General features: G+C 38.9%; 1 protein-coding gene and 1 long non-coding RNA gene across 5 annotated transcripts; both read right to left on the reverse strand.

The window, feature by feature from the left end:
* Window positions 1-1,083: 1,083 nt before the first annotated feature.
* Window positions 1,084-27,994, reverse strand: ptp4a3a (protein tyrosine phosphatase 4A3a). 4 transcript variants are annotated; one of them, XM_083544447.1, is made up of 7 exons: window positions 27,835-27,987; window positions 17,002-17,099; window positions 13,465-13,933; window positions 11,853-11,945; window positions 8,731-8,861; window positions 5,521-5,595; window positions 1,084-3,153 (listed from the first exon to the last, which is right to left on the reverse strand). In XM_083544447.1, the coding sequence occupies exons 3-7, from the start codon at window positions 13,567-13,569 to the stop codon at window positions 3,036-3,038; spliced, it is 522 nt and encodes a 173-aa protein (XP_083400573.1). In that variant the 5' UTR covers window positions 13,570-13,933; window positions 17,002-17,099; window positions 27,835-27,987; the 3' UTR covers window positions 1,084-3,035. The 4 variants fall into 4 exon arrangements, with proteins under 4 accessions (XP_083400573.1, XP_083400570.1, XP_083400572.1 ...); XM_083544444.1 differs by lacking the exon at window positions 17,002-17,099 and having other exon boundaries at window positions 27,835-27,994; XM_083544446.1 differs by lacking the exon at window positions 17,002-17,099 and having other exon boundaries at window positions 13,465-13,930.
* LOC310727713 lies at window positions 9,116-10,768 on the reverse strand. Its single transcript, XR_014534078.1, has 3 exons — window positions 10,534-10,768; window positions 9,688-10,462; window positions 9,116-9,649 (listed from the first exon to the last, which is right to left on the reverse strand). It is a non-coding gene; the product is annotated as an uncharacterized lncRNA (long non-coding RNA).

The following is a 27,994-nucleotide window of genomic DNA, read 5'->3' on the forward strand; positions in this document are numbered from 1 at the left end:
CAGATCTTATCTCGGTATTAAACATGATTTGAAAGTAACACTATCAAGCCTGTAATCCTTTATTGTCTCTATTTTTTAACATGTTATTGATTTATAACTTTATTTCTATAAATTAGACATATTTCAACTTAAAGTATTTTATTACTATTTATTGGGGTGATGGAGGACAGAACTTAAAGTATTTTATTACTATTTATTGGGGTGATGGAGGACAGGTGGGAAATGTCCGGAACAGTTGAGAACTAATGGTATATACTAACACACAATCTACTGTTTATATTTTAGTAGCAAAACTAATAAGGGATTGCTGTCTGAGAGAAAATGTGTAATCTATATCCCTGGATTGTGTTTGGATGTATACCAAATATACCGCACATATACCATATACCAAGTGAAACAAGAGAAATAAACATGACTTGATAATGCTTTTTTTTTTTTTTTGAAGCATTATTATTATTATTATTATGTAAAATGGGATAGTCGGGTCAACCATAGAGTGTATAAAGTCAAATCATTGTGGCATATTTCAGAAATATCAATGCAAAATGGTATTTTGAAGAATCACTTTTGCAGAATAATCAGATTATTTATGTAATATTACGCAGATGGGCTTGGACTCTTGCACTCTGCCGTGTTTGTGTGTGTGTTTGGGGAAGCTGTCATGCAAACCAAACTATTACCAAACAAAATGATCAGTTTATTGAAAAATTCTAAGGTATTTTGTTGATCCAATATAATGCTTATACTTATACAATTATTTGATTGATTTTTCGTTCTTACTAAATGAGAAATAACAATTAAGATAAAAAAAATGTAATACTATAAATAGGACTTCGACTTTTGCTGTGTGTGTAAGAGAGAGAGAGAGTGTGTGTGTGTGTGTGTGTGTGTGTGTGTGTGTGTGTGTGTGTGGCTGTTTCGTGTATTGACCGGCAGATGGCAGCACTTCCACGCACGCATAATTTCCAAACCCTGTAGCGGTTGCAGTGATGAGGTGGCAGATCCAGTGTGTGTGTGTATGAGTCATGTACTTACTCACACTTGTTGATACGGTCATCTCACATCACCCCACGTACAACTGAATGATTTATAATCAGTCTTTATTATCATCATATGCATCTCTGTACAGCAGGAGGTAATGTGTCTTCAAAAGCAGAGAGAGAGAGAGAGAGAGAGAGAGAGAAAGTGTTTGTGTGTCTTAAAGCAGTTCATGAGCTTTTGTTTAGGTCATGTGAAGACCTGAGGGTTTGAGAAAAAAAATCCTTCATGGAGAACAAAAACAAAAGAAGACTTTACATTGAAATTGATGTCTGGCGAATACACATGATATAATCATTATGCCAAAACTCAAAATAACACACAAAAGGGTGTTTCTCAATATGTGTTCCTTTCTGTATCCATGGCTGAGGTCATCTTTTGACACCAGAGTTACATTCCAATAATCAAGAACTCAAGTACCAAGAACAATAATGTAAAAAAAAAAAAGGGAAATGTGCTTGATCCTCTTTAAAAACTGAGAACGCACTCATCCGTGACTTGCCAACGACGCCGAACTGAAAATCCCATGATTCATTGGGGCATCATCGCTATGGTGGAGCACTGATCATACTCTCAGATCTATAACCGTCTTATACAAGAATTAATTTTATCCAGTGCACTGTTTTTTGGAGACGCAGCACTGCTGATTATTTGGTACAATAGCACTGGTATGAGACCATTTCACGGTGTGAATCACTCCGCTTGTCCGTCTTCACCACAGAAGATTCTAAATTTACCATCATGTAGAAACCGTTACTACGCCAACATGGCAACATGCAGCGCTCTCATTTATCCAGTTATGGCTTCTTCAGAAAGTGTTTTTTTTTATATAGCAAAAAAGTGATGACAATTTCTGTTGTATAGAAGCAAAATCATCCTTGCAGCAGTACTGAACATCAGGATTCGTGCTGATATTCAGTAGAACAGCACTCTTGATGACGTAATGAATTTCGAGGTTTGGAAATGAATAATTTAGCTGTTAATGAATGATAAAAAAAAATTTGACACATCCCATGTCCTTACATGTACAAGGCACATTTGTCAACGGTGTTGTTTGAGTTTGCGGTCATTTGGCATGTGTCAGATTCCCAAGTGCCTTGGACTCATTATTTTGAATAAAAACTTTTCCAAAAAACGCTTTTATTTGTTTAACAAATTTCGAAAAATCTCAAACGTGCATTCTACAAGTGCATTCTCTGTTCCAGCGTCCTTGTGGGATCGTTTTTGCAAGGTTACTCGCTAAGAATTTATTTACCCAAGGACGCAAATTGGGGGATTGGGCATCTTATTTAACGTCGTTAAAAAGTGCACGCTGGACTCTGCGGATCGTTCTGGAGCACCACGTTTACTACATTCGGTTCATTTTGGGGCGAAGGAGGGGGGGTTGAGTCGACTAAGTTGATTAGAATATATCATGGATGTGTAGAAAGCAATGATAATAATGGCAAAAGTGAAGTAAAAAGATTCTCGCACGTGCCTGTAATGCCGACTCCACAAACTCCGCTATCACCGTGTTCGTCATTTCAACGTTCTTTCTTGTAGAAGCAGTTTGGCTAATGAAGTTTGGCTAATATGAAGGAGCCCTATTATAAACCCTCCGAGTCCATTTCTACGCTGAGCTTCACACGTGAAGTGTCTAGGCATCACAGGGAAATTTGAGAGTACTCCAGGTGGCAGTATCTGAGACGGCTGAAAAGAACTAAACAAAAAAAAACAACCTGAGACTTTACAGATAAAGAATGCAAACAGGCAAAAAGGTTTCCCATGATTCCCCTTGGCTCCCTTGACCATCAGGCTGAAGACCACCTTCAGTGCATCTCACAGACCCTGTGGTAGCCTTTTACCGAGAGACGTGGCAGTGTTCGCTCCGGAGCGAAAGCGATGAGGTTTAGGCACCAACAGGGATCAATCAGGCTTAACGGGGTTCTGCTTAAAGCCGCAGTTCAGTAAGAGAGCACCCCGAGCTGAGGATTCAGGGTTCTGGTCCAGATTTCAGCTCACTGAATGCAGCACTTGCACTTGAAGATGTGTGGGTGTTTGTAGCGCAGTCTCTGTTTGGGCCTGTACTTCTCCAGATAGGTCAGCTGTTTGCTGTTTATGGCACCACGACGCTTCCTGTGAAAACATGATTATTAAACCATATTAGACAGAAACAGGTTCTAATATAATTTTTATATGACAGGATAATATTCAGATTATATATGCGTACTTGGAGATGAAGACAAGACCACATCGTAACCTAAAAAATACTAGACGAGCGTTCGGTTCGTGAGTCGAGAGCGAAACGTCAACTCGGAGACTAGATGTGTGTGTGTGTGTGTGTGTGTGTGTATTTACAGTTAAATGTAAACAAAGCCTGTTCATTCCTGTATTCACTTCTGCTATAGCAGCTATAAAGAGTTGCTCCTTTTCCTCTGTGTGAAGCTAAAAAGACTGAAAATGTAGTTGGTTATGCAGCTTGCTGTGCTACAGAAACTACAAACTCCAACTGTTTCAACGCTTCACCATATCACTGATTACATACATTTTATTATGGGTTTATATAAATTGGTAAGTACTATAGACACTGTAGGGTATTAAACCCACAGTATATAACCACAGCTTTTTATTAAAAAACACATGCCGAAAGAAAGAAAGAAAAAAGAAGCTGAGATAAGAAAGAAAGAAAGAAAGAAAGAAAGAAAGAAAGAAAGAAAGAAAGAAAGAAAGAAAGAAAGAAGCTGAGATAAGAAAAAGAAAAAGAAGCTGAGATAAGAAAAAGAAAAAGAAGCTGAGATAAGAAAAAGAAAAAGAAGCTGAGATAAGAAAAAGAAAAAGAAGCTGAGAAGAAAAAGAAAAAGAAGCTGAGATAAGAAAAAGAAAAAGAAGCTGAGATAAGAAAGAAAGAAAGAAAGAAAGAAAGAAAGAAGCTGAGATAAGAAAGAAAGAAAGAAAGAAGCTGAGATAAGAAAGAAAGAAAAAGAAGCTGAGATAAGAAAGAAAGAAAAAGAAGCTGAGATAAGAAAGAAAGAAAAAGAAGCTGAGATAAGAAAGAAAGAAAAAGAAGCTGAGATAAGAAAGAAAGAAAAAGAAGCTGAGATAAGAAAGAAAGAAAAAGAAGCTGAGATAAGAAAGAAAGAAAAAGAAGCTGAGATAAGAAAAAGAAAAAGAAGCTGAGATAAGAAAGAAAGAAAAAGAAGCTGAGATAAGAAAGAAAGAAAAAGAAGCTGAGATAAGAAAGAAAGAAAGAAAGAAAGAAAGAAAGAAAGAAAGAAAGAAAGAAAGAAAGAAAGAAACTGAGAAAAACGAGACAAGAAAGAAAGAAAAAAAAAGGCTGAGACAAGAAAGAAAGAAAGAAAGAAAGAAAGAAAGAAAGAAAGAAAGAAAGAAAGAAAAAAAGAAAGAAAGAAAGAAAGAAAAAAAGAAAGAAAGAAAGAAAGAAAGAAAGAAAGAAAGAAAGAAAGAAACTGAGAAAAACGAGACAAGAAAGAAAGAAAAAAAAAGGCTGAGACAAGAAAGAAAGAAAGAAAGAAAGAAAGATAGGAAAGAAAGAAAGAAAGAAAGAAAGAAAGAAAGAAAGAAAGAAAGAAAGAAACTGAGAAAAACGAGACAAGAAAGAAAGAAAAAAAAAGGCTGAGACAAGAAAGAAAGAAAGATAGGAAAGAAGAAAGAAAGAAAGAAAGAAAGAAAGAAAGAAACTGAGAAAAACGAGACAAGAAAGAAAGAAAAAAAAAGGCTGAGACAAGAAAGAAAGAAAGAAAGAAAGAAAGAAAGAAAGAAAGAAAGAAAGAAAGAAAGAAAGAAAGAAAGAAAGAAAGATAGGAAAGAAAGAAAGAAAGAAAGAAAGATAGGAAAGAAAGAAAGAAAGAAAGAAAGAAAGAAAGAAAGAAAGAAAGAAAGAAAGAAAGAAAGAAAGAAAGATAGGAAAGAAAGATAGGAAAGAAAGAAAGAAAGAAAGAAAGAAAGAAAGAAAGAAAGAAAGAAAGAAAGAAAGAAAGAAAGAAAGATAGGAAAGAAAGATAAGAAAGAAAGATAAGAAAGAAAGATAAGAAAGAAAGAAAGAAAGAAAGAAAGAAAGAAAGAAAGAAAGAAAGAAAGAAAGAAAGAAAGAAAGAAAGAAAGAAAGAAAGAAAGAAACTGAGAAAAACGAGACAAGAAAGAAAGAAAAAAAAAGGCTGAGACAAGAAAGAAAGAAAGAAAGATAGGAAAGAAAAAAGAAAGAAAGAAAGAAAGAAAGAAAGAAAGAAAGAAAGAAAGAAAGAAAGAAAGAGAAAAAAAAAAGAAAGAAATATCTTTGCATATTCCATCTTAACAGGAAGCTCAGGTCAGAGCACAGGAATAGCGATGATACAGCACCACCCCATCACAGTTCGGGTTAGGGGCCTTGCTCAAGGGCCCAACAGTGGCAACATTCCCAGAAGAGAATCAGTATAACGAAGGTGATGTGAGCAAATGTGTTTAAAAACAATACTGGAGCACACTGGAAGAAAAAGCTGCACGTACTGTCTGATAAACTGGATCGCATCTTCATACTTCATCCCACACTCAATGAGAGCCAAAGCCACCAGTACCGGAGCCCTGCGTAGAGAAAACACAAAAAAAAAAGATGAGGACACACAGCTCTAGCACAAACAGATGGCTCGGGTTTGAGTGCGTGTGTAAGAAGAGAGAGGAATAAGTGAGAAAGAACCTCCCACTCACACACACACACACACACTTTATCTATAACAAAAAGAAAATCATAGCACTGGTGCTCGAGAGCAACACAAACCGCTCTGAAGCACTACATTTAGCTGTACACGCTAACAACACGTGTGTAGCAGTTTTCCCAGAACAACTTCCCTTCTTAGAACAAATCACTTTCTAAGAAAATCAAAGGTTTCTAGGAAAAGTTGCTATAAGCAATTCCCCCCCCCTCATTAATCAAACCTCACTGTGTAATGTACACACTTTGTATACACATGTTCTTCCTGCATTTTTCTTTTTTTTTTTTCTTTCAGAAGAAAATGCCTGCATGTACAAGTGGTGTACCAAGTGTTCGGCTTAGGAATTAGATGAAAAATAACGGCGGGCCAAGAAAACACTGGCTCTTTTTCAAAAATCGAGGTCAATTCCCTGTGGAAAGGGAAGACGTGCGTCAGAGACTGGGGGGTTTTACCGCTCTGAAGACGTGAAACAGCATGGAGAGGCCTCTGCTCCTGCCTCCTCACGTCACTGAAGGTTGGGTTTTTTGTTGTTGTTGCATTGTTTTGGCTTCTTGTAAAGCATAAATATCGCTTGTTTCAATAAGAACGTTTGTGAGCATTTCTATTGCAAAGGAGACATTGGGAGCAAATAAAAGGTCTGGGGAAAAAAAACTGTTACATCTAAATAACCTGTAACTTCACCATTAGCAGTTTGCATCACCACATGATTGTCATGAGTTACCTCGCAACACAATCGCACGTTTTTATCCAAAAGGTACCTTAAATGAATGCTTTAAGTTTTTAATACTCTAATCAACATGTTTGTTTATTATTAGTGAAACCGAACTCAACATAAAGCATGAAGTCAGAATATATTTGTTGAGGGTTTGAAGTAATTCTGGTGTTTAAGTTGCGTAAATTCCCGGGACACCAAATGGAACTTATGCTATGTTTCCACACGGACGGTTTTATTTGCCGGATGTGCGCACCATGGCGGATTTTGGTGCTTGATTCCAAACAAATGGCAAATAATAAAAAAAAAAAAAAAGATTTTCAGTGGAGTTTTATTTCATTATTTTTCTCAATCGAGTAAAATTATTATAATTTTTTATTATTATTTATTTACTATTAAATATATAAATATATTTATATTTTTTTCCCCTAAGGAGTCTCCAGTATCAATGCTTTGCCCCATTGAGATACAAGGATGTGAAACCTTTTTTTATTTATTTCTTCCTCAGTAACATGCCAAGCTTTTTTTGTCTCATTGACTATCATGAGACTGATATTGCCTTATTTAGTAGGCGTACCAAATCCACTGAATTGCAACTATAAATGTACAAAAAGTCAGATGTGTCTTCAAATCACATCAGTCACTCCTTTATTTATTGCGTCGTTCTGTAATGAAGGTCAATTTGCATTGCTATATACTTTGTGTGTGTGTGTGTGTGTGTGTGTGTTCGCGCAGTGTGAGTCAGATCCAGTAAAAGCCACCCAGACCCCTGCTGAGAACCTTAACCTCTGAAGGTCATATAATAGATATATAAAAGATAGACTGTAAACACTTTAAAATAATACGTTAAAAAAAGGGCTTTTCCTGTTTCGTCTCTATCACTAATAAAATTGCAGCCGCGTCACAGCAGACCAAATGTGCCACAAAGTCATGTTGACTTTGGCCGAGCTTCCGTTAAAGCTCTAGGCTTCGAACGGGCATCGAAGCGCATCGCTTACGCAGACAAAATCGGACAAGGCCAAAGAGACTCGTCAACCCTGGGTGCAGTTGCAGGAGAAAATCAGGCTCATGGGAGAAAAGTGGTTTACATCCCGGAGTGCACAAAGTTCACATTCTTTTCTAGATCGAGAGTCGGGGCAAAGCGAAAATAGAGCTTGGTGATTAAGGGGCACCAGACAATGTGTGTAAACGCAAAGCCCTGAAAAATACAAGTTTTGATTGTGCAACACACACACACACACACACACACACACACACACACACAACACAATAAACTTTCTTTAATTACAGCCTAAGAAGCCTTTCTGCAGAATACTGAAGCATGAAGGAGGTTTAGAATTGAGGAAAGTCTTTAAGTCTTGCTGACCAGAATCATGCATTTTCTGCATCATCACAAATAAATAAATCATTAAAATTGATCTCCTCAGATTCCGTTTCTCCAATAAGACACCAGGTTCTTCACTAATGTGCAGGCAAGTCCAATAAAGCTTGATAAGGAGATCCTGTTGATCATGCCGATTTTGATCAATTTCCAACAGCAGCAATCTTCCATCAATTATAATTCATTATTGTTAATATAAGAACACCTGCTGATCGATTTTATCCATTTACAGCTACATAAATCAAACCTGTGAAAAAACTTGATTTCATGTGATCACTGGAGACTCCTTTTGTAAACCCCTTACAGAAAACATCACCACCCATAAAAACCCAAAAAACACATCATTCCACATTCAGTCTCTATTTGCTTTTATAATAGCCTACACTCTTCAGGGAAGGTGTTCTAATAGATTTTGGAATGTACTTGTGGAGATTTGTGCTTATTCAACTACAAGGGTCTTCGTAAAGTCAGGCACTGATGGAGGACGCCTAGGGTGCACTTAGTTTATGCCAAAGGTGTCCAAAAGGACTGAGGTGAAGATCTTTTGCTCCAACCCATGTAAACCATATCTTTATGCAGCTGGCTTTGTGCATTAATGATTGTTGCTGGAACGGCTTTGGGTCTTCTAGTTCAAGATAAGAAAATGTAATACCACCGTATCCAAAAACAACCAATTGTGTGCATTTGATTGTAGAAAAGATATGACTGGAAAAGTCAGGTGTCCCAATACTTTTGCCCATATATTATTAGTGTTGGATCAAGTCTCAGTTAGTGAGTTCGCTACTACATTAATTATCATTAAAAATAATGAATATAATAGAATTTCTCCTGAACCAATCAAAACCAAGAATCGTTGTCAGGTGGTATTATTGCATTCGAATCGAGACCGGACACTACGGCGGATGCTGACTGACCTGCCGAGGCCTGCGACACAGTGCACAGCCACGCAGCAGCCCGGTTCCTCCATGAAGCGTCTTCGGAGAAGGCTTAGCCAGTCCTCCACCACCTTGGAAGGAGGAGGAGCTCCATCATCGAAAGGCCAGTCCTGCATCAGAAAAACAACATGACGACACGCTCAGAACTCGGCTTTAGGAGATCGATCTGAAGATTTGCGATTATCTGATATCACAAATATTAAACACACACACACACAGTACAGGGAAGTCGACATGGTCCGATTGCCATGGGCAACGAGATGTAAAGACAAAACACATGTCTGCATAGGCACACCCCAGAGTAAAGCCACCTGTGTTTTATAACATACTTACTTACACACACACACACACACACACACACACACAGAACATGACACTCAGTAACAGCAGAAGTGAATTTATAGCACCGCCTATCAGGAAAAGCTGGCAAGTGAGAAGAGGAACAGCCTTTGCGGTACTATTGTGTGTTCGTGTGTCTGTGCACGTGTGTATGTTTTGAACAGATGATGCACTGATGTCACCGATTATGTAAACAATCGTCATACTTGGTGCATAATTAAGTGGCAGATTTCGTTGCCACACACACACACACACACACACACACACAAAAAGCTCACATACTCACGAGCACATAATCAGGGATTCAAGAGCTCACCAGCATGAATAGTGTGATCAGGCTCATTAAAATCAGGCTGGTATTCAAAGGACTGACACAGACTCCTCACAGGATTTACACACACATCTACCCAACCATCCACACACACACACACCTAGAACATTGCTGATTGTTCTCATGAGGGCCTTTTGCTTATCAGCACCCAATGTGCCAAAAGACTTGGGTCTCATGGGTTTTAGATCACAATGGTGTCGAGTGCAACAGCAATAAACACACAAAACACTGTGTACAAACCAGTAATCATCCTATATCTCACACACACATTGATAAACACACACTCCAAGGCATGTATGATCCCGTTTGTTTGTTTACAACAAATTAGGACATTTATTGATAAAGATTTACTTTGACCAAACAAATATATAAATGTGCAGATATTAGACTTTATTCTAAACATTCAGCTGAAATGCTTTGCTGTGCCTCTTGAGATTTTTGTCTGACCTTGTGGTCCAGTTCATCCCAGAGCAGTTCAGTAGGATGGATTTAGGTGCAGTGACTGGCGACATATCACTCCAGATGACTGTTTGCTCTCTAAATCACACTTCCAGAGCTCGGATGTACGGATTTGGTCATGGTCTTGTTGTATGGTGAAGTCGGATCTAATGAGCCGCAGTCCAGCCAGAAATGCATGGTGTTGAATTATAGATTGGTTGCCATGTTGGTTCAGATTCACCATTTAACTTGCATGTATATAATAAGCTAGCATGCCTCCTCCAAATATAAATGGGATTGTGACATGGCTACATATATTTCCTTCAATAAAAGTCTCCAACCTTCCCTGTTCCAAAACAACCCCTAAATCATAAAGCTTCCACCTCATAGTTGGACAATGGGGGTGAGGTATTTGGGTAAAATCATATCTCCTGTTCTTCTGTTAGAGTCAGAAATGTTCCATTTGGACTTGCATGTATACAGAACTTTCTTCCTGATATTCAATGTCCAATTCTTGTGTGTTTTTGTCTGTTACATAGAAACAAAAGGAGCATGCATACAAGATGCCTTCTTCTCTGGAATGGATATATACAGAGGCCAAGCCTTCTTTATTTGGACTAAAGGTACAGAGGCCATGCCTCCTCCACTGGAACAGATATGCACAGAGGCCATACATCCTTCATTTGGGCTGAAGGTTCAGAGGCCATGACTCCTCCACTTGAAATGACAGTTATAAAAGCCCTACCTCAATCACTGGACCCAGTGGCTACAGAGAACACACCCCCATCACTGGACCCAGTGGCTACAGAGAACACACCCCCATCACTGGAACCAGTGGCTACAGCGAACACACCCCCATCACTGGAACCAGTGGCTACAGAGAACACACCCCCATCACTGGAACCAGTGGCTACATAGAACACACCCCCATATCACTGCAACCAGTGGCTACATAGAACACACCCCCATATCACTGCAACCAGTGGCTACAGAGAACACACCCCCATCACTGCAACCAGTGGCTACAGAGAACACACCCCCCATCACTGGAACCAGTGGCTACAGAGAACACACCCCCATCACTGGAACCAGTGGCTACAGAGAACACACCCTCATCACTGGAACCAGTGGCTACATAGAACACACCCCCATCACTGGAACCAGTGGCTACATAGAACACACCCCCATATCACTGCAACCAGTGGCTACAGAGAACACACCCCCATATCACTGCAACCAGTGGCTACAGAGAACACACCCCCATCACTGCAACCAGTGGCTACAGAGAACACACCCCCATCACTTGAACCAGTGGCTACAGAGAACACACCCCCCATCACTGGAACCAGTGGCTACAGAGAACACCCCCCCCCCCCCATCACTGGAACTACAGGTACAAAGCCAACACCACCTTCTATGGAACAAATGGGCACAAAGGACACTTCAATGGAACTCACAGGTACAGAGGCCACGCCTCCTTCACTGGGATTAATAGATATAGTTCTACTAAATTATCTCTCTGCAGCTGTATTATAAATATTGAGACTGATTGCAACGTAAATCTAAATCACAAATCGTATCTACAGACACAGATCGAGCCCGTACACATACACACTTTAGCTCGGCGCTTTCACTGAGTCAGGGCCAAGCAGCAGCATTATGCAACAGCTCTCTTTCACGCTCGCCTTTTCTCCTCACAAAGTCAGAGAAAAGAATTAAACAGAACGAGGGGGGGAAAAAAAACAAGGCAGGGAGCCCTGAAGTAGAGGCCATTTCCATGGAAACGAGGAAAACGTTAATGCTGGTAATCAGAAACACGTGTAAAAGCTACGAGGCCGACGCTCGGTGCTGTGCAGACGACATGCGAGTGCGTGAGTGTGAGAAAATGCACGTGGGTTTTTCACGAGGTTTATAAGAACATCTACGTGGAGAAAGAATACAACCATTAAGGCTGAAGCAATATCTGACCGCATGAGCCTTAAAACACACTCACCACCACGGTGATGCCGTCCTTCTCCAGAGGCGCTTTGTCGTAGGTCACCTCACACACACGCACTACTGTTGTAGCACCATACTTCTTCAGGTCCTGAGAGGGAAATAGCAAAGTAAAAGATTATTTAAATATATGCTGCCAAATAAAAGCACACACACTATAATAAAGCATATGAAGCGAATTTCAATTGTCAGTTTAGTGTATGACGCGTGTATAGTATTGTATGTTAAGCACACATCTGCACATGCAATCACGCATATGCCGTGTTCCCAGGCAGCAACTAGAACTCAAACAAACCCGACATTTCAGACAAAACACTTTCTGAGAGCAGCCGCTAGTGAAAATAACTTATCCCCCGAAAACTGTTTCTCTGAAAGCTAAGTGCACTCTTATATGCTCTTTCACTCTCTCTCTCTCTCTCTCCCTCTCTTTCTCTCTCTCTCTCTGTCTGTCTGTCTCTCTCCCCCCCTCTCCCTCTATTCATGAGTGGTGTGCATACATCTAGTTCTTATTAAAAGTACATATACGCAAAAGAAAGAAAGAAAGAAAGAAAGAAAGAAAGAAAGAAAGAAAGAAAGAAAGAAAGAAAGAAAGAAAGAAAGAAAGAAAGAAAGAAAGAAAGAAAGAAAGAAAGAAACGGACATACAGACAGAGATATTTTTAGAAATCATCAGGTATGTGTGTGTGTGTGGTCTGATTCTAACCCCAGACATTCTCATCATCAGCCAACACACACACACACACACACACACACACACACACACACACACACACACACATACAGAATATCACACTTTACACCACGTGAGTACAATCAAGGCCACGTCCCCGTAGCAACAGTGGCTCTGTGCTTTTTTTTTTTTTTATAAGATATAACTAAATCAGCATGCACTATTACAGATGTCTGTGTGTGTGTGTGTGTGTGTGTGTGTGTGTGTGTGTGTGTGTGTGTGTGTGATCAAATAATATAGAATTTCCTTGCCAGTATGCAGAGTAAAACTGTTCAATATGGCTGACTAATACCTAATAATATACCTGTGTACTGTATATTACATTTATTCCTTGCAGTAGTATGCAGTTTCTTACACATACATACATACATACATACATACATATATATTTATTTTTTTATTTTATTTTTTTAATACTGCACTAAATTTATTAACATTCGATTAATGCAGCTGTTTGACCTTTTTTTAAATGAAAAAAAATAATTAAATGCAACACATTTACGATGCCCTTTCTTTAATCAAATATATAAAAAATATATATATTTCACTCTTCCAAAAAATAGTTTTTCTCAAATCAAGCAAAAATAAATAAATAAAAAAAAATCCGCCATAATGAACAAATCCGGCAATTAAACCCGTACGTGTGGAAACAGCAAAAGTTGCGTTTGGTGTATTGATTTACATAATTTAAAACACCACACATACATGCGCACACACACACACACACACACACACACACACACGTGTGTATATATATATATATATATATATATATATATATATATATATATATATATATATATATATATATATATATATATATATATATATATAGCAAAGCAAATATCACAGAGCAAGCTAGCTGAGGAAAACCCCTTTACCTCTTTAAAGCTGTTAAGGGTGGAGTTGGTGGGATTGTGTGTGATGAGGAACCTCATGTTCTTGTAGCACACCTCCACCGGGGCCGGTCTGTTCATCCGTGCCATGCTGCTTCGTCCTCAGGACAAACTTTACACGACAGTGTATACCCAGTATTTGGACTGTCCAGCTTCTGTCTCCGTATTTCAATTCAGATTTCACTTCTACTACAAAACACGCCTGGATCAGCTCCCCCTGATGTCCAATTCCGTCCTGTAGCAAAGCCTTGATGATGGCTTTCTTTGGCCAGGGGGGTCAAATCACCCCATCAGCTAATAGGTGTGTACGAAGTAACGGTTAAAGATCAGTGAAGGTCATCGGGTTCAGCACAGAACATCGTGTTCAGCATGTCAGATGAGCCGATGCTGAGTGGAGCAGGAAGAACCGGGTCTCTGCGAGCACAGCATCAACGCACCATGGGAACTCGAGCTTCTGAAAAAACAAAGACAGAGATAGAGAGAGAACGCAAGACGTCAAAATGTGAAACATCAAGGAAATGTATTTATTTTTTCATATACATATATGAAATATATTCATATACAAATAATCACGCACTGAATTAAACTTTACCCAAACACTCAACGCCATCATTTGAGCTTAGCAGTATAATGAACTTCAGAAACAAAAGTAAAGACACCTGACGTTCCAGCCATATGTGGTTCTTCCTCAATCTGTTCACAAAGTTAGAGGTACACAATTATATAGAATACCTTTGGGTGCATTTGAATAAAATGTTCCCATCACTTTAACATTTATTCATGAAAAGCCAGCTCCATGTAGATATGCTTCAACTAGGTTAGGTGTAGAAGATCTTGAGTGGCCTGCTATGGAGCTCTAACCTAAACCTCTGGAATGAATTGGAACGCTGACCTCACCCCAGGCCTTCATTACCTCACCTACATCACTACATAATTTTACTAAACACCTTTGTGAGCGCAAATCTCAACAAGCACACACAGAAATCTTGTGGAAGATCTACCCAGAAGTGTGGTGACTACTGTATTATAACAGCAAATGGGGACTGAATGTCAAATGAGATGTTCGAAAGACAAATACGAATCTTATGAACAGGTATCCGCAAACTTTGGGCAAAAAATATTCCAGGATAAAAATGCTGAAATACATGAAACGTTAGCTTTTTATCTCTTTTAGAACGTCTGATTTTTTCTTCTATATCTCCTTTATTCAACCATGAAATTCTCACCTATTAGTGTGATGGGATAGAATCAGAGTTTGTGTGCCCATCATGCAGTCATAAAAAGAAGACACATATACATGGCTAATGATACGCTAACATTCCTCAGAGTGAGCAAAAATAAAGATTTAGTCCTAATTCAGTGGAACAATGATGACTCCATTTTGGGAATACGGACTTCTACCATGAGACAGAAGGCAAAGCTCTTAATGAGGTCCTTTGAGAGAAGTTTTAAGGGAAATTTAAGTCTTATGAAGTGACAGCATTTTTTGTTTAAAGGTTTCTAGCCTTAAATATATACAGAGCATCAAAAAGTATTCAAAAACGCTTCACCTTTTCCACATTTCGATTAACATTCTACAAACAATACCCCATAATGACAACAGATCTAACAGATGTATATATATACATTATATATATATATATATACACACACAGAAAAACACAGACTGACTTTGATTGTGAGATATTAGAAATATTATACGCCTAAGATGAAGACCTCAGTGGTGCAGTTGCCTGGAAGGCAGTAAACAATAAAATGTGCATCTGCAGCACCCTGAGGTATCAGAACGAGGTTAATTGGGTACATCGCTACGTCCTAAACACAACTTACAAGGATCACAAAAACAATCCTGCAAGCTACCTCTCCACAGCATGGCGTAGTTTCTTTTCGGGTTTTTTTTTATTAATTTCTTCTTTTATTTTTTGGTAAATCTGAGTTTTTTTGAACTTCTAAACGATGGGCACTACGTGTCCTCTTCTCCAGAACAATTACCCAACCTTTTCCCATAAGAGCAAACTAACAAGTAAATATTTGCACTGACGATTTTAAGAGCCGTCGTGGGCCTCCGAGACCCTCAGAGGCTCGATGCTTAAAAATAAACCAGAGCACAAACACAAGCTGGAGAAACGAGCAGAAACCAGGGAACATTGCTCGGATCACAGCAAAGGTAAGAGAGAGAAAAGATTTCCCAAGGAAACTCTCAAGAAGATTCCACAAAATAAAATTCCTCAAAATGCCCCCCAGTTGACACCATTTAATTTTATATTTTATATATATTTTATATTTAAGTTTTTCATGTGTTGACAGGAGGCTATGTGAGTTCTGGCCTCCCAGTAGGTCGAGTTTCTATTTTTACTTCCTGAACCAGGCCAAAAAGACGACCTCTCCTGCATGCCACAGATTTAGAGCAAGCCCTCTTCCCAAAAGGTACTACCAGTATGTACTATACCGGGAATACACTCACACCAGGTACAGTGATAGTTCAGTGGTTTCGGAAGATTGACAGTTCAAATCCTAGCATCACCATGTTGACACTGTTGGGCGCCTGAGCACGGCCCTTAACCATCATCTTCTCAGATAATTAAAAGCCGCTTTGGCTGATTTGGTACATAAATCCCACCAGCTGCCTGTTCACAGAGGTCTTATCCAAAAGCTCTGCTAGAAATGCAGTGTGTAACTCGGTAAAAAAAAAAATTATACATTTAAAAATAAAATTATTGAAACTAAATGTATATAAAACGTATAATTATCTCATAAGTACTTCTAAACAGTTGAGAGTTAAAGGCCTTGCAAAGGAGCCCAGCACTGGCATTCAAACTCAAACTACCAATCAGGGAAAATAAATAAATAAATAAAAATATCTATGCCACTTCCGTTATTAGTAAATCCATTAATTTTTCTATATAAATCCTTTATAGACCTTCCCATTAAAACCGTTAAATAACTGTTCCATCAGAAGGGGAAAAATCTGTGTTGCCATTGAATGGTGCATAAAATTAAATAAATTAATAAATGTAAAAGTATACACATTCATAAATTTTTTTGCTCTCATGGTATGTCTCAGACTTTCTGACACAACCGTATGCAAATAGAGAAATTACACACCATGGAGCAACTCTTCCTGCCCAAATTTACTAAAATAAATAAATAAATAAATAAATAAATAAATAAATCTCTCTACCTCCAAGGGCATTCACACGACTTTCTCTGAACTAAAAAAGCAGTTCTTTATTCACATTAACAGAATTTGCCTCTCATCTAGAGCTACTCAATTATTCCATTTATACAACTAAGCATTTAAGGGTTAAAGGCTTTGCTCAGGGGCCCAGAAGTAGCAGCTTGGCGGTGTTCGGATTTGAACTCAAGACCATCCGAAGTCTGATATATTAATCCCTGCGCTACCACTAACCCCACCCCCAAAACATGTATGTCTAAAGTAAACAGGTATTTCATTTCTGTCTACGCTAGCAGTCTTTGTCTATTCGTTGCCCCCACATCAGGTCCTTGTGTCCCTGTATTTACCTTCCTTTTGTTCATGTTCTACACTTGCATCCACCTCTGACTCCAATCCCTGTGACTCAGGCCCTGACTTATGGCAGCACTACCACTTTCTTCTTCATCTTCAACATAAACACAATACAATTTCAAAAACACAGCCTGCACTTATAATCCAACACAATATTTAGCATTGACCACAGGGGAGGCAGTCAGTAAGCTCTGAGTGATTATAGTGATTATACACACAGACTCACGCTATAATGAGTTTCTGCGGACTCGACGCTCTGTCTGGGCCACCTGGGCGTTAAAAATAGGTTAGGCAGCTGCCTTTATTCATGCACATAGTTTTGTTTTTATTCCTATTTCATTCATTGTTTCAAAGATATTTGGATCAATGGGGAAAAAACGAATCCGTAATTAAATCTGAATCCTTCAAGCAGCTCATTTGACTTAACAGGACAAGTAATAAAAGTCGCCACCAAATTACCAGTGGTGGACGAAGTAAACAAACCATGCACTTGAGTTAAAGTAGAGATACACTCGGTATAATATTACTCCAGAAAAAAAGTGCTTTCACTTGAGTAAAAGTACAAAAGTATTTGCTTTCAAATGTACTTAAGTATCCATTATTATGACTGTAATGTTCCTATAATCATTTGAGTCCTATAGCTTTTGCTTAATCAACTCAGTTTATGTGAAAAGACTCTAATGTGACTCTCAGCACACCAGTCTTTTAATAGAATGATAGGAGTCAAACACTGATTGGTATCTATTAAAATGATCACGAACCCAAAACCTTCCTTTTAACTGCCTTAAAAAAATTGCGCAAATAACGCCAAGGGTGTTGTGGCAAGTCAGAAGTTTAGTCCATCATTTATTCCTCTCAAAATGTTCTGCTTGCTGCTGAACTGATGCTGAACTGTAGGTTGGTGATCAGTCGATACATCAAGCGTCAAACCGGCTAATTTATGGATTTTTCCTGGGTTTTTCCCGGTTTAACAAACTTCAAGCCAAAAACTGAGAGATAGCCTTGGTGGGCTACTGTTTAGATACGAGCCGTTGTAACGTGTTGAGTCTGGGTGAAGGGAGAGCTCGCTAACTCCAGTTGCAACAGAAATCATATAAGCACAGACAGGTTTCCATAACTCGTGCTTTTTCCTTTTTCTTGGCAACAGCGTTACGGGTTAGTCAAAGAAACTTAGAAATAAGCATCAGAAAATAATAAGGACGTATTCCTCGGTCTTGCACACACGCAGTAATACCGGCAGAATGCAGTGACATGCTATTCCCAAAATGCCGCTCTGCTCTTAAAGGAGCCACAACATTTCACCCGTTACGCCGTCTAACAGGCACTGTCTTTCATTAAAGCCTGTGTAAAGTTCATTAGTTTCAGTGTAGACATCTTATAGACAGGTGCGGCTTATTATGTTCAAAATAAAAATCTTTGTCAAATTCAGTGGGCTTACATATGGGTGCGCTTAATAGTCCGGAAATTACGATACATTTACTTCATTTCTGTCCTCCATTTCAAATTAGGATTTAATACCTCAGCTCTGTTGAGTTCCTGGTTCCAAACTAATTCTTAGAACAGTTAAGACAAATGCAGGGTTCGCATGAATGCAGCATTTTAAAATATGAATATCAGAAACAAACTTGTTCAGCAGGCACTCAACACATACAGATAAAAACAAATGATGTTAGATTGAAGGGTTTCCATGAAGAGATGTTTATATACATACATTTATGGAGGGAGACTCCAGTTTCAAAGCTGCCATTAAGCAGATTTTAAGTCTACTCAGCATATTTGACTGACTTATGGCAGCACTACAACTTTCTTTTTTTCATTTATACTGCATTTCCACTGAGTCTGATGCTTTTGAAAGGTCTGTGATAAAGCTCTAACATTTCAGATAGAAGAAAGTCGAGAGAACGGACAGCTTTGAAGTTGTTCTTTTTTGTTTTTTTGCTCTCGTGACAAACTGTTTGGAGAAACTGGTAAAAAAAAAAAATCGACTGTTTATGTCCATAATCATCACAATTACCGCAGCGTAATGGGAACGAATGATTTCGGGACGTGCAGTTACGGGAAAGAAATCAACTTTAAGCGATTTGCAGAAACTGCAAGTCTGCTTTTTTTTCCCCCTACAGGGTGCGAATCCCTCTGTAATCCCTCCCGTGCGCTCATGTAATTGAGGGCCTCGCAGGAATTTCAAAGGCATGAAATTACAAACGCGTGCATGTGATGACCGGGTACGTGTGAGTTTTCACGTCTGTAATGGAATTACACTGTATGTGAAAACCACCGTGTTACTCTGTACTTTTGTGCATGTCAGGTAGAGGTTACTGATAAATTTTTTTTTTTTAATAAATAAACACCACGCAGTTCAAAAGTTTGCACGCCCCTGGGCCAAACTGGACAAATTAATATGTTACGATACAATATGTGAGGGGAAAAAGTATAGAACAAAAACAACTCATCCCAGACTCATCTGTCATCTAGAGATGTACCAGCACCATTTGGATTTCACTTCATGTAGAGTTTGGACATTGGACCTCTGAGTGTTTAAAGGCTCTGGCATTGAGAAGCTGGTGTTGAATCTATGATGATCTTGAATGTTGAGCTATTTTATAAGTTGCTCAGTAGCTCCTGGTTCCATAACGTCAAATGACTGTAGAAAGGACATTACTCCGGTGCTCATGTTAGTTCTCGCTCTCTGGTGTTTTGTATTGTTTTAAGACTTATAAAATCACACTTTTGATATCACCAAATTCGAGGATGGCTTCCCTTTTGAGTCTGGTTCCTTTTATGGTTTCTTCCTTAGAACATCCAAGAGAGTTTTTCCTGGTCACAGTCGCCATGGCTGCTCATCAGGGATAAATATACATGGGAGAGTATCTTTCACATGGCGCTGGTTCCTGCCATTAGTAACATCTAAGAAGGAGGAACTCAATCAGCCAAACAGGAAGAGCACACAACTATTTTCAGAAAGGGTCACCAAGAAGTGGTTTCAGGAAGATACGATGATGAGTCTTTAATTTAGTTTTTATCCCAAATCCCACAGTAAGCTACCAACAAAAACTAGCAAGCTAAATTTTTCATTGGTTATAATTTTTTTGTACTTTTAACCATTTAAAGTAACATTTGAAAGACAAGTTTAATTCAGTTATCAGTTAGAAAAAAAGTGATTACAATGTGAAAACAACCAATACGAGATACAAGCCTTTAACATCCTGTGTCCTTTCCCCTTCAGTGGATAGGCTCTTTGCATTTCTGCATTATTTTCAGCGTTGCTTCTGCTCGCTGGTTTCATCACTACACTCACACTGGTGGTATTTTCCTTCTAGGTGTCTGCAAGGGCTTTAAAAGATAAATGCCCGAGACATTAATCAAGCTATGCATCAACACCTGCAAAGTTTATTTTAGCAAGCGGGAAAAAAATTCTAAACGTACATACAGAGATAAGATATACCTCGATGTAACACCTTGTATATAACCTTTACATATAAATATAATGTAGGAATAATTGTTGGAAGGAAGGAAAGTCTTAGCGTACAGATAAATGTAGCAAAGAGTAAAAGAAGTCCAGTGCGTTTTCCACTATGCAAATTTTATTTTCACTTGGCCGGACCTAAACTTCAGCTTTAAAAAATATATAATCCGGAAGAAAAAAATAAAAACACTGAAAAACTGTAGTATCGCCGTATCACGAGGGTCAAAAGCCCAAAATGTTCAGTACTGGTACCATTGTGTACGAGAAAACCGCTCGAAACATGAAGAAGCGCTGAGATAGAAAAACCCAACCTCCAAGGCAGAATTCAACCTCCTCAAAGCCCCTCAGATGTCCAAGTAAAAATGATCCCAATCCCCAAACATGTAATTATAAGCTTTATGAACAGTTTACAAGCTATCATTAAGCGCCAGACGCCTACCTTTGCTCCCCCGAGCAACACCTTTGGATGCGACGCAGCGCCGAGACCGAACCCGAGCTGCAGCTGATTTAAAGGATGATTTGACTTTTGTTGTTTTTTGTGTGTTGTTTTTTCTCACTGCAAGATCGCTCAGCTGTAAAGCGCAACACAGGATGTCAGTATAAACAGGTGTCTTGCTCTGACAAACACTCACAGCCGATCAGAACCTACCACAACATATTACTACACTCCACTTGTGAGAAAATAGGACTGAATAAGTTGGCCTTTCTATGAACCTGGGAGAGTCAAATCCGACTGCAAAGCAACGACTTGTGCAGTTTTCAGAAAGTTCAGGAATGTCCAAATTAGGCCAAGCGGTGATGGGGAACACAACACAGGAAATCCTTTATCCTGTCTCGCAAAACGTTTACACACGCAAACTTGCGCAAACACAATCTTTCACCAAGCCCCAGAAAATGGTATCAATAAAACCAGTCCAATTGTTTAAAAGATATATGTGTAAAGACGAACAGAGATGATGCCACGATACTAGGCCTCACATTCACCCTGGACTGACTGAAGCAGTATGTAGAAAATAAATATTTGTGGACACCTGACCATGAGATTCTTCCCATTCTACTTTTGCTCTTATGACATCCACACTTCTGGAAAGATTTTGGAGGGTACTTGTGGAGATTTGTACTCGTTTACCCACAATAGTGTTAGTGAAGTCAGGTAATGATGATGGTGAGGTGGCCTGGGTTCCAATCAGCATTCCAGTTTATCTTAAAAGTGTTCAATAGAGTTGAGGTCAGAGATCAATAACAGGAGATCCTCTACCCTTAAAATATACAAAGCCAGCATATCTTAATGGAGCTGGCTTTGTGCACGGGGGCATTGTCATGCTGGAAGTATAATTCTTATAGTTCTAGTGAAAGGAAAATTTCATGCTATCCAAATCCTTAGGCATCCTATACAATTGTGTCCAATTTGGGTGCCTTATTACTTTTGTCCAGATAATGTAGTCGACTGAATACGCTTTGGTTCTGTTTGAAACTGGAGACGCTGTAAAAGTCTCCCTTTTTTTTTTTTATCTCTTGATCATAAGGTTTACATTCTGTGGGTACTAGAAAAAAAATTAGGCATTAGAATGTTAATGTTAAAATAAATGCATTAATATAATATTTTAATTACAGCCAGAATCTGGAGATGAAGAAAATTCATCAAGAACTTCTGACCAATCAGATTCGAGAATCTAATAGCATTGTGGTCCACACACTGCGTTCTTGTTTTTTTCTTTTTTTTGGTCGAGTGGTACATTCCCCGCTCGTGCAGCTGGGAGTTCTCAAAAGACAAGCTGATGTTATTCCGATGTCAGAGGGTTTCCTGTCTGAGACTTGCAGCTGGACCTTTGAGCTTGTGAAAAAAAAACCTATGAGAAAAGACAACAGTTTTGTGGACACACACATACACTCCCACACAAACAGACACACACACACACACACACTTTTAGCTCTTTCTAAACTGAGGTCTCACCTGGAAATCCTTCTCTCTTAATTCATTCAATCGCTTTTCTCTGTTCACCGTGTCTGTATTCAATCAGCAATCTCAGAATGTTAAGAGAACCAGCTCTCGTTCTTGTCCTCGGGACTTCAGACTGAGGTCAAACGGAGCCCTTTTTAATTGACCGGAGCGGCGCAAATCTCAAAACTCTCACTGCGGGGATCTGCTCGCATGCACCATGCAAAAATCCCCCTGTGATTCAGGATTTCCCTTTTAACCTCCCACAATGTGGAAATGCAAACTACAGACAGGCTTTTCCCTCCCTCCTTCCCTTCCTCCCTCCCTTTCTCTATCTCCAGCCACCTCAATCCTTCTCTAAGGCAACGGGCAGAAAGGTCTCGTCTCAAAAGAGCCCATAAAGGTCAGACGGTGAAGAGAATGAGCCTTGAATAAATTGTCTTTCCCTCATGAGATTTCTCAAAGACTTTTTCGTTTCAATGTAACTCTAGTCCTGATTCTACAGTCAGTAATTAAAGAATAAAACCATGTGCTGATTCTTTTTGGGTCATGATGTTGTGAGAAAAACAAGTAAACACAGATTGGTGAGCTGTGACATGGGAGCTACCACCCTGAAGTTCATTATTTTCCCAAAAATGTCAGGTCCTAAAGTGTTTTATTCAACATCACTATCCACTACTGAATCGCTAATAAATTTTCCCCACTTACAACTTATTTCACACCAAAATTACAATACTTTACACAGTTAGCAACACAGCTTCCATTCAAGCTACTCGCTACTAGAATCAGAAACACTAGCCAATACCAAAATGGTTTCCATTATTATGGTCTGTGAACATAGATTCTGGTCCCTAGTAGAAACTCAAATCATAGTTAGCAACATAAACTTAATCAATGAAATAAAATGTTTCAACAAATAAACTGAACCTAAAACGTCAAGAGATTTCTTAACATTTAAACCTTTTTTTTTTTTTTTTTTGTCCTTAAGCTAAACTGCAAATACAAAGAAATTAAACTGCACTTTTTGACCCATTGAAGTCCTGAGCTTCTTGGAATGCTAGTATTTAATTATATTATCGTGTCATTTGAAATAGGAAACCATAGCTGGGGTTCTTTCCCTTTTTTTTTATATATATATATATATATATATAAAGATTCCATGATACTGTTCATTCCGTGCTAACAAATATTTTACTGGTTTCAACTTCAAATACCATTTCAGTCCATTAGCGGTTTGCCAGTACCAAATGTTTAAATCATGTTTTACAAACCAAAGAAAACATTATTGAGATTTGTCTGGAGAAATCTGTACTCCATGATGCCCTAATGGTCCCAAATAGTTTCCAGTAGATACCAACATGTGATCCAGATGCCCAAAGGTATCTACTGGTCCTTGGGATGAGACATACACATATGCCAGCAATGGAAAACAATAAATTACCAGTAGAAATCCATATAATTACAAGATTACACTTTTCATTAGCTTTTCCATCGTATTATTATTTTTTTTATGGGGGCTGGAGGACGAAACAAAGAAAAGAGTGTTATATTCTTGCCTGTTAAAGCCAAACTGGTGAAATGTTAATGCTCTGCTTGAAGATCCGAGCCCTGATTGAGTCTTTGAAACACTATGACTAATCCAAGTGACTCAGAATGACTCCAGCAAAATCAAGAACTAGATCTGGTTAATATACATATTACAACATGATGAGATGATAGGAATGAATAACACACGTGCACCATATAACCCCTGTATGTCATAAGGGAGAGTTTCTAATGTACACAGTACAGTATCTTGGACAATATTCTTGACAAGCGCTATGGGATCCATCTATGGACTAATGCACAAAAAAAAAAATGGACTGCTCAATTCCTGTTGCAGGGACGTTTTCCTGAATCATTTTTATTTTTTACAGTAAGCCACTAGAAAAGCCCACAGCTTTCCCCGAACATTTGTGGTTAATGGTTATTTATCTGCGGCTGATTTTTTTGACTGCTCAGGGTCAGGCACTATGCGATGGCCATCGATATTGGCCCGAGCTTCAAAGCTGCCAACGGCTCGATGTTTATTTACACTCGTTTATGCAAAGGACGATAAGCATCGCACATGAGAGAAGAGGACGGAAAGGCTTTCTCCAAATCTTTTCTTCAGGCTAGAGCAGCTTTGCATCATTAAAGTCTGGCTCCAACTCAAAACTGGATTTTATATGAATAAAAGACGCAAGAAAAAATAAATAAAGCTACGAACGCTAACCCCGCATCTTAGATCTGGACATGTGAAGTAACAAATTCTTACAGATGTGAACTATTTACAATATTAAATAATAACAGGTCATACTGTATTTGTAGTCATTTTTACATTCTTAATGCTGGTGCCTGTTATCTCTTACATTATAGCAGCTATAAACAGTCATTCCCTCAATAGCCTTTCAGAATTCTTTTGCTTAAATTTTTAGGACAAAAAAAATAGAAGCAGCAGCTTGTCCTACAGAGAAATCACTCCTAGACAACGCAACTTTCCTCTATTCAAAACTGTAACCCTTTTTTTTCCTAGTTTGATTAGCATTTTACAATTTGTGCGCTTATCTGTGCATTGACATCCACCATGAGTAGCATTTTTTCCTTTCACTTCGTTTTTATATCCTAATTGAACTTGATTGTGTGCACCTGTGCCTTGTTTCCCAATGAGTAACTCATGTTCTTCATTATATCTTCTACAGTTTTATCATCGGTGTACAGCTATGTAGTTTTTAGCTACGTGGATCTCATTCTCGACTACCTTTAAATTACTTTTGCACATAAACAGCTATACATGCTTGCTATAATCGGTAATCTTGATGTTTCAGTTCTCATTAGGTTATACATAAAGACTTATGATGCAGAGCACATCCCTGCCCCTGGTACAGCATGATTACCAGAAGTATTCTATTATTTGTTTATTTTTTATTAAAGGGAGCCCCATGGCCAAACTCTGACCACCATCAGGGCTCTCAATTGGCACCGTAAGACTGGCTGGACGTCACTGGGAGAGCACTAATGGCTCCTTGTGGCATGGGGGGGACAGGGTCATGTGCAAGTATTTATTTGAGGCTTTTGGAAGCCTCTTGGGGACGTTTCTGCTGAATTTCAACCCTGAGAATTCGCTGCTCTTTTTTCTCACAACACATGGGATCGCTGCTCAGAGAGACCTTTAAACGATGTCGGGCCATGAGCTCTTGTTGAGAGCAAATCCTTCGCTAGACTGAACAAACCAAATGCATGATTGCCATCTCAGGAACTATTTGGCATGTAGATACTAAGCAAGTCATGAGATGCATCCATGCTTAGGCCACATTTACCACTTTAGTGATGTGCATAGAGTAACATCGACTCCTACCTGCATCACTGTCAGTCAGTCCGTTCTTAAAGTTAAGGTGTTTAAAGCAGGAGAAATGGGAAGCATTATGAGTCAAAGTGTGTAAGCGAGACAACTGGGTCAGAGTATCTCCAAAACAGCAGGTCTTATATTTGCTAGCATGCTGTGGTTAGTACCTAGGAAAACGTGCTGCAAGAAACGCCAACCAGTGAACTGGTAACTGTGTCAATAGGCCGCCCAAAAGTCACTAATGCATGTGAGGAACGAAGACGAGCTATTGTGAAAAAGTTAATGGACACTCATATGCATCACAGCTTGCTGTGTATGAAGCTACGTAGCTGATGATGCCCATGAGGGTCACCTGCTCCTGTGCACCACTAACATTGGACATGTGGACATTAAAACTGGCCCATGAAGCAAAGGAAGAAAAAGGCCTGGCCTGTTTAATGTTTGGATAGCTAGGTGTGTGTGTGTGTGTGTGTGTGTGTGTGTGTGTGTGTGTGGTACCTATGGAACACTATGGGGGTAAACTAGACAGTGGAGACACTAATGCTCTGGGCTATGTTCTGCTAGAAAACCTTGAGTCCTGTCACTCATGTGGATGTTCCTTGGGTACGTACCTATCTACCTAAACACTGTTGTAAAGAAATACACCTCTTCTGGGAAAAGTTCAGGAATAGATTGACGAACATGGCAAAGAGTTTAAGGAATTGACCCAGATCTGAACACTGTATACGACCTCTATACAAAAAAATACGAGACTATTATGCATCTTACATAGAGCACAACATAGGGGCCCTGTTTAATAGCCGGTCGATGATTCAGCCCTAGAAGATTAAAGACATCCCTAGTCATTTAGAAATGACAGATGTGGCTACTCAACTCAGTTTTCCCTCTTTGGACAAATTCTAAATATTGACTCAATCAAAAAAAATAAAAATAGTTTAGACAGTTTACTGTGTTTCCCCACGGACCATTTATACTGACGCACCACCCGCTAAACTCTGGATTGCTCTGGATAGGTAAACACAGAAGGTGATTTCAGAAGAAAAATGGAGGAATAGGGGGGGAAAAAACTACATTTAATAAATTTTTATTTTATTTTTAATTTATATATTAGTATTTGTTTTTGATATAATAGCAATTAAATGCATTAAGTGGGTTTAGTTTTCACAGATATTCTTGTATGCAATATCAGCAATAAAAATGCGATTTTTAATAAAAGAAAAAGGAAACAAATTGTTCGTTTTAAGAGACCCGTCGCATTTTTTGTATATTTAATTATTTTATTTAAAAAAAGTAATTCTTATCAAGCTACTCAATTAATCGATGGAATAGTCAGTACAATACATTATTACTAAAATAATCGATAGCTGGAGACCTACGTACTGTATGGTATCTACACCAGAAGGAAGCTTCACTACGGCTTTAGGAAAAAGTTCGTAGCTTCTGGAACGATTAAGTAAACACGCTGTGATTGAGTTTATCAGGGGGCCAAAACCAAAAGATTGTAGGCCACTGATGAGACCAGTGAGTGGGAGTAGACACCATTGAGTACACATGTGAGATCTAGATCCAATCCCAGGAACACAATGATGCAAGATGGATGGGACACACACACACACAATTTAGTGTAACAAATCCACCCAATGGCATGTTTTTCAGAGGAAACACGAGAACCTGGAGGAAGCCCATGCAGATAAAGAGAGACCATCTGAAAGACAGTAAAGCAAGCTCAGGATCTAGTCTTCTACTCTGGAGCTGTTATTATACACATCCCTAGTGAATTATAATGTATTGTTTGTGTACCTTGAGATTCTGGAAATAGCAACATAATAATAACAATAATTATTGTTATTGTTATTTGTCATTGTTACAAAATGTCCCTCTAGATCAGGGTGAAGGTTGTTATTCCACATGGCGGGCTCAGTCTTTGTGAGTGCTGCATGTGATGGAGATTGAAGCCGGTATGAACATATGATCAACCACAAAATCCAAGCCGCTCACACTGTGTTCCACACCCCGGATTATCACACAGATCTAAAAAGGTGGATTAGATGAACGCCACTTACCCGGAGATGATCTCCAGCACACGCTACTCCGTCGTTTTTGTGCAGTTGGAGCAGAAACCTTCTCCACGTCCATGTGAGATCACACACACATTCATCTTACTCACGACCCTGCTGGTTGCCTCGTGACGTCAGAACGAGCGCGTCACCGGCACCGCCTGCG

This window comes from Silurus aristotelis (genome assembly GCF_946808225.1).
Source record: "Silurus aristotelis genome assembly, chromosome: 6".
Classification (NCBI taxonomy): Eukaryota; Metazoa; Chordata; class Actinopteri; order Siluriformes; family Siluridae; genus Silurus; species Silurus aristotelis.

Coding starts and splice junctions, on each gene's coding strand:
- ptp4a3a (XM_083544444.1), bottom strand. CDS start 13,569: ATGGCACGGATGAACAGACCGGCCCCGGTGGAGGTGTGCTACAAGAAC. Junction 5,596..8,730: donor TGTGTCGCAGGCCTCGGCAG/GTCAGTCAGCAT, acceptor TTCTCTACGCAG/GGCTCCGGTACTGGTGGCTT. Junction 3,154..5,520: donor GCGATCCAGTTTATCAGACA/GTACGTGCAGCT, acceptor ATGTTTTCACAG/GAAGCGTCGTGGTGCCATAA.